This window comes from Lycium barbarum, chromosome 5, assembly GCF_019175385.1.
Source record: "Lycium barbarum isolate Lr01 chromosome 5, ASM1917538v2, whole genome shotgun sequence".
Taxonomy (NCBI): Eukaryota; Viridiplantae; Streptophyta; class Magnoliopsida; order Solanales; family Solanaceae; genus Lycium; species Lycium barbarum.
Genome location: NC_083341.1, coordinates 125,025,765 through 125,035,356, shown reverse-complemented (window position 1 = coordinate 125,035,356; position 9,592 = coordinate 125,025,765). Strand labels below are relative to the sequence as shown.

The 9,592-nt window shown below is 36.0% G+C and overlaps 1 protein-coding gene across 1 annotated transcript; it reads right to left on the bottom strand.

The window, feature by feature from the left end:
• Window positions 1-2,413: 2,413 nt before the first annotated feature.
• Window positions 2,414-7,618, bottom strand: LOC132641400 (nucleobase-ascorbate transporter 7-like). Its single transcript, XM_060358382.1, has 14 exons — window positions 7,058-7,618; window positions 5,934-6,031; window positions 5,637-5,813; window positions 5,446-5,546; window positions 5,191-5,266; window positions 5,050-5,109; window positions 4,739-4,923; window positions 4,469-4,565; window positions 4,229-4,315; window positions 3,967-4,025; window positions 3,768-3,859; window positions 3,574-3,651; window positions 3,322-3,482; window positions 2,414-2,895 (listed from the first exon to the last, which is right to left on the bottom strand). The coding sequence occupies exons 1-14, from the start codon at window positions 7,161-7,163 to the stop codon at window positions 2,677-2,679; spliced, it is 1,596 nt and encodes a 531-aa protein (XP_060214365.1). The 5' UTR covers window positions 7,164-7,618; the 3' UTR covers window positions 2,414-2,676.
• Window positions 7,619-9,592: the final 1,974 nt, after the last annotated feature.

Here is a 9,592-nt window from a genome sequence, read left to right as displayed (position 1 = left end):
TAAACTTTGCCTTATAAGGCAAAGTTTAAGTTATGCCTTAAGGAAAAGTTCCGCCTTATGGGCATACTTTTAGTTATGTCTTTGGGGCACACTTTTTAGTTAAGGCATAACTAAAAGTTTACCTTGAAAAGTAAAAATATATATATATATATATATATGCTTCAAGGCAAAGTCTGCCGGAGGGGCGGCAGACTTCTAGTTAAACACAACTAAAAGTCTGCCCCCTCCGGCAGACTTCTAGTTAAACACAACTAAAAGTCTGCCGGAGGGGGCATAGCAAAATTTAAACTTTGCCTTATAAGGCAAACTTTTAATTATGCCTTAAGGAAAACTTACGCCTTATGGGCATACTTTTAGTTATGTTTTATGGGGCACACTTTTAGTTAAGGCATTACTAAAAGTTTACCTTGAAAAGTTAAAAAAAAAAAACGTATATATGCTTCAAGGCAAAGTCTGCCCCCTCCGGCGGCAGACTTTTAGTTAAACATGACTAAAAGTCTGCCGGAGGGGGCATAGCGAAATTTAAACTCTGCTTTGCAATTTTTTTTAAATTTTTGACTGAGCGGGGGTTCGAACCCGGAACCTATGGGTTTTAGCCGAAGGGCAAAATTTAAAGATCACAAATATGAGGGGCAAAATTTAAATACCACCCCAAAAAAAGGGCAATTCGCCACTAAGTGTTAGGTGGTCTTTCGAAAGTTAGTGGGCCAAACGAGAAAGAAGTCCACTTTAGAATAGGCCCATCTTGTCAATCACACTGAACCCAAAATCATAGATCCAGATGTCTGTTCATTTTTTTTCTCGGATTGCCCTTCTTTTGGGGCGGTCTTTAAATTTTACCCCTCATATTTGTGGTCTTTAAATTATGCCCCTCATATTGCTGGTCTTTATTTTTTGCCCTTCGCATTGCAACTCTGAGCGGTTGCGTAGAAATCATGAGGTTCTGAGTTCGAACCCCCGCTCAAGCATAAATTAAAAAAAAAAAAAATTGCAAGGCAAGGTTTGGGTTGCGTGTATGCCGGACCCGGCATACACTTATTAAGGAATTACCAAATTTATGCCGGACTCGGCATACTCATGCCTTATGGGCAGACTTGGCATAAGTATGCCGGGTCCGGCATAACTTTGGTAATTCCTTAACAAGTTTATGCCGGTGGGGGCATATTTTTAATGGGCAAACTTTTATGCCGGACCCAGCATAAACTTGTGAAGGAATTACCAAAGTTATGCCGGACCCGACATAGTTATGCCAAGTCTGCCCATAAGGCATAAGTATGCCGGGTCGGGCGTAACTTTGGTAATTCCTTCACAAGTACATGTCGGTGGGGGCATAGCGAAATTTAAACTCTGTCTTGCGATTTTTTTTTTTAAATTTTGATTGTGTGGGGGTTCGAACCTGGAACCCATGGGTTTTAGCCGAAGGGCAAAATTTAAAGATTTCAAATATGAGGGGCAAAATTTAAAGGTCACCCCAAAAGAAGGGAAATTCTGCGAATTGCCCATGTTTGTTACCCCAACCCTATTTAATGCGGGCAATTCGCAGGATTGCCCTTCTTTTGGGATGGTCTTTAATTGTTGCCCCTCAAATTACTGGTCTTTAATTTTTGCCCTTCACTTAGAAACCCTGAGGTTCGCGTAGAAATCCTGAGGTTCAGGATTCGAACCTTCGCTCCGGCATAGAAATAAAAAATAATTTGGCAAGACAAGGCTTGAGGAAAGTTATGCCGGAGCTGGCATACGAGCGCTTACGACATAACTAAACCTTAAGGCATATATTTTATTTTATTTTACTTTGCAAGACAAACTTTTAGTTATGCCTTAAGGAAAAGTTCCGCCTTATGAGACATAATTTTAGTTATGCCTTAACTAAGAGTCTGCCCCATAAGGCATAACTAAACTATGCCTTAAGGAAAAGTCATAAAGCGGAACTTTTTCTTAAGGCAAAGTCTATGCCTTAAGGAAAGATTCCGCCTTATGGGGCATACTTTTAGTTATGGCTTAACTAAAATTCTGCCCCATAAGACACAACTAAACTATGCAAAAAGTTCAACCGGATCCGACATAACTTTAGTCATGACTTAAGTAAGGATATGCCGGCTCCGGCATAACGTTCCCAAGTCTTGCCTTGCGAAATTATTTTTTATTTTTATGCCTGAATGAGAGTTCGAACCCAGAACCTCAGGGTTTCGACGTGAAGGACAAAACTAAAGACCACAAATATGAGGGCAAAACCTAAAGACCACCCCAAAAGAAGGGTAATCCGCGCCAAAAAAAAAAAAAAGATTTAATGCACACACGCTCATTCCAAATCAAATAAAAGTAACTAGGATATTGTAAAGAAATGAATTTATCAAGGGGGGAATTGTAGGAAACAAAGATAGTGCAAATCAAAAAATATTGTATACATTAGGGGTGCAAAACGCAGAGAACTCATCATAAAACTACCCTTTTTGTTCGAATTTTAATTGATAGTCATATACTTGGTGCATTACCTCTGTAACAAACAGCATTAGGAGTGTACTGTTCAGTAAACAAGTCACTCGTCTAGACTGATGCTTAAACTTTACTGGAAACAAGAAGATTAAGGGGCAATACAAAATGTTTGGTTAATAAATTGATACCCACAATGAGTTATTGAGGGACTATAAAGTTTGGATTATCTATATATCCCTTCAATCATACAGATGGGAAAAACTTGTTGAGATTGAAAGGCAATGAATAGAACTCTTCACTTCTTGTATCTGTCCTGAATGACTTGAATTTATCCCACCATGGCATGCCCCTGTCCTTCCTTGTTGCAGCGTCTTTTCGGTGCAGCGATACATCCAGGAATAATGCCAATAAACCAGCAACAAATGGTTCCGACGAGAAGGGCACGTTGATCATGTCGTTGAACTGGTAAAAAGAACAAAATGCAGGAACTCAAGCAGGGTAAAAGAAGAAAACTTGAAGTACTCTCCAGGGAAAATGTCTAAGTTTTACTTATTTTACTATCGTTATACTATGACATCATTCACACCCTTGTTGTTGAGAATCTTCTCATATCTGTCTTTGATCGTAATGGAACTCCAATATGGACAGGGTTGACTCCACGTGTCAAAATACATCCGGAAAAAGTTACTCTTCAACTTTTGAGCTTGGTTTAAAATTACCCTCTAGTATACTTTAGTTAGGGCCATGCTGGAGCTCCATTAGGGACAAAGGCAATTCAAGACGATTTGCTAACAACGAGGGTAAGAATGACCCCAAAGTATGATGGAGGATAAAATTGTGATATTATGTTGACAGTAATATGGAAAGGGAATTGCAAAGGTTACTTACCCATCTAGCTCTAGTATGAGCAGGACCATATCCATTTATTGCTGTATATTCATTGAAGTACTGTGGAATGGATAAGCCCATGAAAACTGAGAATCCTAGAATGAACTTTGTTCTAAAGCTGTTTAAGTTGCAGAACTGGAGAAAACTGAGACCAGCTGAACCTGCAAACACATCAAGGCCAAACATTTTCATGTTATAGTTATCATTGCAATATCTTTTTTGTCACCAAAAACACTAGCTGATGATACATACCAACATAGGCAAAAAAGAGACAATACAATGCTGCAACTATTGGTGCAGGGATTGACGCAAAGACAGCTCCAAATTTCCCTGGATAAACACAAGTTTAACCATGAACGAAATACGCTGTGCTAAAGAATGTAGCGGAGTAATATTTTTCCAAGAATTCATCTGTCTTAAATAACTACATGCAGCAAACAACTTACCAAGAATCGAGAAGAAGATCATGAAACCAGCAGATATTTGAACAACCCTCCTGCTCCCAACACGGGTTAATGCCAGCAGGCCAGCATTTTCCCTATTGAATAAAAGGAAAAGGTAAGGTTCTTTGCAATGAAAGTAAGGACTATGCTTGCACACTAGTGGCAAAATTTCATATTTGGTAGTGCTTGACAAGAGTCTTACGGAGATACAGTTGAGCCATTTCCGGTTCCAAATATTCCTGAGAACAATATGCCCACACCCTTAAAGAGACAAGCAAAACTAATTTTAGAGCCACAGTCAATTAACTGAGAATTACCTTGAACAATCGGGGGGAATTGAGATAACATTCATTTTATAACATAGGTAAACATAAAATGACATTTGGAGTTTAAGCTATGAGAGATGAAAATATCTACATTTGAGGAGATACAGAATTGGCCGTGCAGTGATTTAGTAGATTTACCTGCCAACCTACACCACGGCTAAGGACAGAAGGAGGTATAGGAGTTGCACTGGCATACCTTGACACGACAAAAAAAGTACCAGTAGACTGTTGACAGTCAAAACATGAAGAGAATTTTGTATCAGTTAGGGAACCTTTCAAGTAGCAAATAAGTAAACTTCAACACATGGAAGGGAAGGCAACTCCATCAGAATCAGATGGAGTATAACATGTGAGAAACACTTATTGAAATTAACTAACCTCAACAAGCGCAACAAATGAAGCTGCCATCATTGCAAATGCTTCTCCAGCATCGAATGTGGGAGCTCCCCATTGAAATGGATATGGAATTCTAATCCTGTCCAAGATATATAAGTGGAAGGTTTAGCTAACAGTTCATGGTTAACAGTATACCTCTTTTTACTACATCTTACATAACCTGTTTGACATTATGTGAGGTATATCCAACAATTATGTGTCATTGCCTACTTAATGTCTGTGTATTGGAATGGAGGGGATAATAGGCCCTACCATGGAGATCCACTGATAATTCCAGCACGATCAGTTCTGCAGCTAAGTTGAGTCTTCATTGGTGCATTTTTGTAAGTACCAGCTACAGTGAGAATGTGAGCATAAACCCATACAATCACCACAGAGAATATAACAGCAAACCGATCGAAGACATGCTTATCCCCTTTCATCAAATGGGGTATGTACTGCATACAGTGCAGAAATATTTAGTAAAAGGTTAGTTCTACTTGTAAAAGTCAGATCAAGAGCAATAAAAAAAAAAGATCAAGAGCAATATTATTTGAAGTCCATTAAGTTGTGACCAAATGCACCTGTGAAAAGATTATGAGAACGATAAGCTGCGGCAATCCAATTTCCGCACATTTTGCTACCTATACGCAAAAAGAGTCAGTTATCAAGCTTATCATTTCAGACATAATCTAATTTCTACAGATATAACACAAATGGATTACCAGAGGAAAACCAAATTCGTACAATCCAAATCCTGATAGAGCTACCAATGGAATTGCGGAGAGTGGACTAATGAGCCTGAAATTTTGAAATGGGAAACAGGACTAACTAGTTAACCTTAAGTCTTTGACATTACATAGAAACGGTAAAGAAAAAACAAGAATCAACAAGTATTTATCACAATCAGTCTTGAGTCTTCTAATTCTTTTTATTTCTTTGTCTTTGTGGTCATATACTTGGGGGATCTTTTAACTCACCTTGTCACATTCCGCCATAGGCCACTAAAGCCAATAACAATCTGAAGAGTTGAAGCTACAATCATGGCTCCCTGAATCCCTCGCATTATCCTCTCAAATTTCTATTTATGTAAGAGAAAAGACCAATTCAAATCATAGCATCAACATCAATAGGAATGCAGCAATTGACACCAAGATTCTAATTAGCTGACCTCCTGAGGGTTCAAAGCATCGTTATATCGAGCAGCCAAGACAATCGAAAGTGTTGTTGGCACAAAAGTATAAGAGCCTCCAATAACAGCAGGTAGTCTTGTACCAAACAAAGTCTGAGTCAGTGTATTCAAACCAGCAACAAAGAGCAATGTCTGAATCACCTTTGCTTTCTCTTCCTGACCAGTAAAGTAAGGATCCTAATTAGATAAACCATATACTACAACCATAATATTGGAACCACACGTCTAATAGAGCCTACGACAAGATTAGATATGGTAAATCTCAGTAATTCTTACTTTTCCACCCCCCATTTGGGGAACCAGTGTTGAAGGGATTAGTACAGTTGTGCCAAGCATAACAATGTAGTGCTGAAACCCAAGTAATATGGCCTCAGCTGCAACAAGAAATTCAACACATCTTTTTCATTGTGGTTTTCAACATATCAATTAATCAAAACACAAAGGCATTAAACCCACAACAAAATAAGGGAAAAAACCAAAAAAATAAAAAAGTGGGAGAGGGTTGGGAGAAAATAACATGCAGTGGACTAAGGGTCCGTTTGGCCATGGATAATCTTCATTTTTCCCCGGGAGAACCATGTTTTGGACATAGAATTGTTACAATTTTCCGGAATTCGAAAAACTCTGAATACCTGTTTTCACAATTTTCACTCCAATCACTCACAATTTTTTTTAACATTTTTCCAAGTTGTATTCATGTCCAAACACAACTCCAATTTCCAAATATCAATTTTCATACTTTTTTCCAAATTCTACTTTTTTCAAATTATGTCCAAACACCCACTAAAAATAAAAACTGAAGCAACAACTAGCTACTCTTTAACTAATAAAATGAAAATTTGTAAATCATACATTGGCAGAATGCATGCGAAGAACAACAAATTAAAACCATTAATTCTAAGATTTTTTACAGAGACAATCATCACATAATACATTATTTTAAGAGAAACTCAGTTTCTGGCAATTGAAACAAAATATAGGGTGTGTTCGGTATGGAGCCCATGTTCGGTTGGTCAAAATTTTTGTACAACATTTTCTCTAGGAAAACAAATTCCTTAAAAATGAGAAAAACGATTTTACGGTGAAAATAGGAAAAACTAAGTTCACAAATGACATTTCAATTATGTACTCCACATCCTCCAACACAACACAACTCACCTTCACCCCACCCCCACCACCCGACACTACTACCCCCACCCCAGCCTCCATAGTATTTGTCTAGATTATATACAAATACTTTTAAATTAATATTTTTGCTACGTGTTGATCACAAGAAAATAAGCAAGAAACTCATTTATTTTTGCGGAAAACATTTTCCTTCATACCCAACACACCCATATATTCTTTAAAATATGCATGAAACACAGAATGTGTTTGCAAGAAAGTTGACAGAAACTCACGCCAAGGAGGAGGACTAGTAATGCAGTAAGAAACATTTGGAAGCTGATCTTTCACAGGGTGTGGTACATTCTCATCTTGTTTTGGTGCTGCTGCACGTCCTGCCATAACTCAATGCTGTGCAAATTTCCACACAAAACCCAAAATCCCACAAATCCTCTAAACCAAGATATCACAATCCCCAAAAAACCAACACAAAACCAGCTAGCTGTTAACAGACCCTATTCAAGAACTTACTAGAAAAATGTAGTTTCTTTTGAGTGCAGAAATACATGAAACTATAGTAAAACTATAATAATGTTGTAAAGATTTCAGCTTTTTTTTTATGTTACACTGAAGAAACAAGAAAGAAAAGGGCAACCCCAGGTTGATATTGTGTTACACAACCCAAAATACTAAATACCCTCTTCAAGAAAACTTAGAAAAAATAAAGTAAATGCGAAGATGACTTATGTTAAGCAAATAAGAAATAAAGAAAAAGACAGAGAGAGAGAGAGACAGGGTACAAAGAAAATCAAAAGTGAGAAAAGAAACCAAAGTAGTCTCTGCAACACTTCCAAGAGAATCTTTTTTTCTCTAACTTCAAAATAATTATTCCCTCGTTCCAATTTAAGTACGCAGTCATGAAAATCAATTTTTTTTTTTGTTTTATTTATAATTTAAAATTTAAATTGAAGATGGGGTTGCGTTTGGTTATAGTTTTTGTAACTAATATTTGATCGTTTCAATGTGAAAATAGGATTATAGGCGTTTTTCAAATTTCAAATATAACTTCAAGCTTTATTTGGAATTTTCCAAACACTACTGATTTTCAAATAAAGTGAAAAAATATACGAAAAAAGTGAAACATTCTCATGGCCAATAGGTCCTAAATGTCTTAGTTTGATTAGGCACGAAATTTACGAAATAAAGAAAGATTTTTAAATCTTGTGATTCTAAATCAAATACACGTGTATTATACTAAATATCTTTTAAATCTTGTAATTTTAAACTTATCATGTAAGATGTTTCAATCGTTAACTTACTAAACTTTTTGAAACAGACCAAAAAAAAAATAAGACAAGTAAATTAAGGTGGGAGTACTAATAATTGATTGATTTTTAAACATTTGGGGTTTCTTCTCACACGCTAAAGATAAAGTTAAAAAGCATATCTGCTTCTCCAACTTTACCTCTTGAACATGAATATACATTTCAAATTTGAAGTGTAAAAGAATAACAAGAAGTTGCTTTTTCTTTGTTCTTTATAGCATTATAGTAATACCCCTTTATGTATAGAGTTTATTCTAATTGAAATTTTCCAGGACAAGTAAGGAATGAAAATGACAAAAGAGTGGCCAAAGTTTTATTCTACCTAGGCAGTTTTTTTTTCTTTATTGTGAAGACAAAAGGGCAGTTGCAGAAAAAATGTGAAGGGTCAAAAAATAGAATTGATTATTAGGGAGACAGATTTTCAAGGTCTGATTAGTCTTTTTCTTCTGATGTGTCAAAAAGATTTGTAGAGAAAAGTTAAATTCTGGTAACTTGTCTGTTATCTCTGATTTGTAGTTTTGTTCAGGAGTTATGCATGACAATTTGGATTGAGCTGTGTACAATATTTGTGTTTGCATTCTTTTTGCTGCATGGGCACCGCATTGACCACTATTACCTTTTTATTGTGAAAAATGGACCTAACAAACTTCAGCTTAATTTAATTGATGGGTCACTAAAATTACTCAGGACACTTTTTGCTTTTTGAGAATTACAATTTAAATATTGAAAAATTATATAACAGTATTATAAGTTGCAATTTTTTTTATGTCAATGTGATAAAAAAATATATTATAAAACGTTGATCAAAGTTCACATAGTTTGAATCTCAAAAAATAAAAAATCATATAAATTGGGATAAAAGGAATATAAAACTAGCTTTTATAATAATAAAATTAAGAAATTAAATGTTTGTAACGTTAAAGTCAACATAATTAGCTTTTTATAGCAATAAAAATTATCAAACTATGTTAGCTGCCCAGAAAATACAAATCACCGAAAAATCAAATTTTCAGTACTAAAAAATTAACATGTTATTGCCATATCATTATTTTGCCACTAAGTAGATGCAACTTAAGAAAGTTGTTATAAAAAAAAAATTAGGAAAAAGGTTACAAAACACACTCCAACTTTGACCGAAATTGCTATAACACACTCCAACTTTGTGAGGGTCCTATGCCCCCGGACTATTTTTTTGTGTATTATTGATGGTATTATCGGGTTATATGGACAAGAAAGTGAGCACATAAAGAAGGATTATTTGGAATTCAACATGGCAAATAGAGACGGGTCAGTTTAGTTTTAAGTTCACCCTTGCGCGCGCTCACTTGCTTGTCCATGTCACCCGATAATACCATCAATAATAAAAAATAGTCCACGGGGATCCTATGACCCCCGCAAAGTTGGAGCGTGTTATAGCAATTTCGGTCAAAGTTAGAGTGTGTTTTGAACCCTTTTCCCAAAAAATCATATTGCCATAATTTATATTTTTTTCTCACTTGTAACTTA

Excerpts from the sequence above, each read along its gene's own strand:
- LOC132641400 (XM_060358382.1), bottom strand. The coding sequence starts at position 7,163 with ATGGCAGGACGTGCAGCAGCACCAAAACAAGATGAGAATGTACCACAC. Across the intron at positions 5,814-5,933 it reads CCCAAATGGGGGGTGGAAAA|GAAGAGAAAGCAAAGGTGAT; the intron begins GTAAGAATTACT and ends TTTACTGGTCAG. Across the intron at positions 4,316-4,468 it reads CATTTGTTGCGCTTGTTGAG|TCTACTGGTACTTTTTTTGT; the intron begins GTTAGTTAATTT and ends GACTGTCAACAG.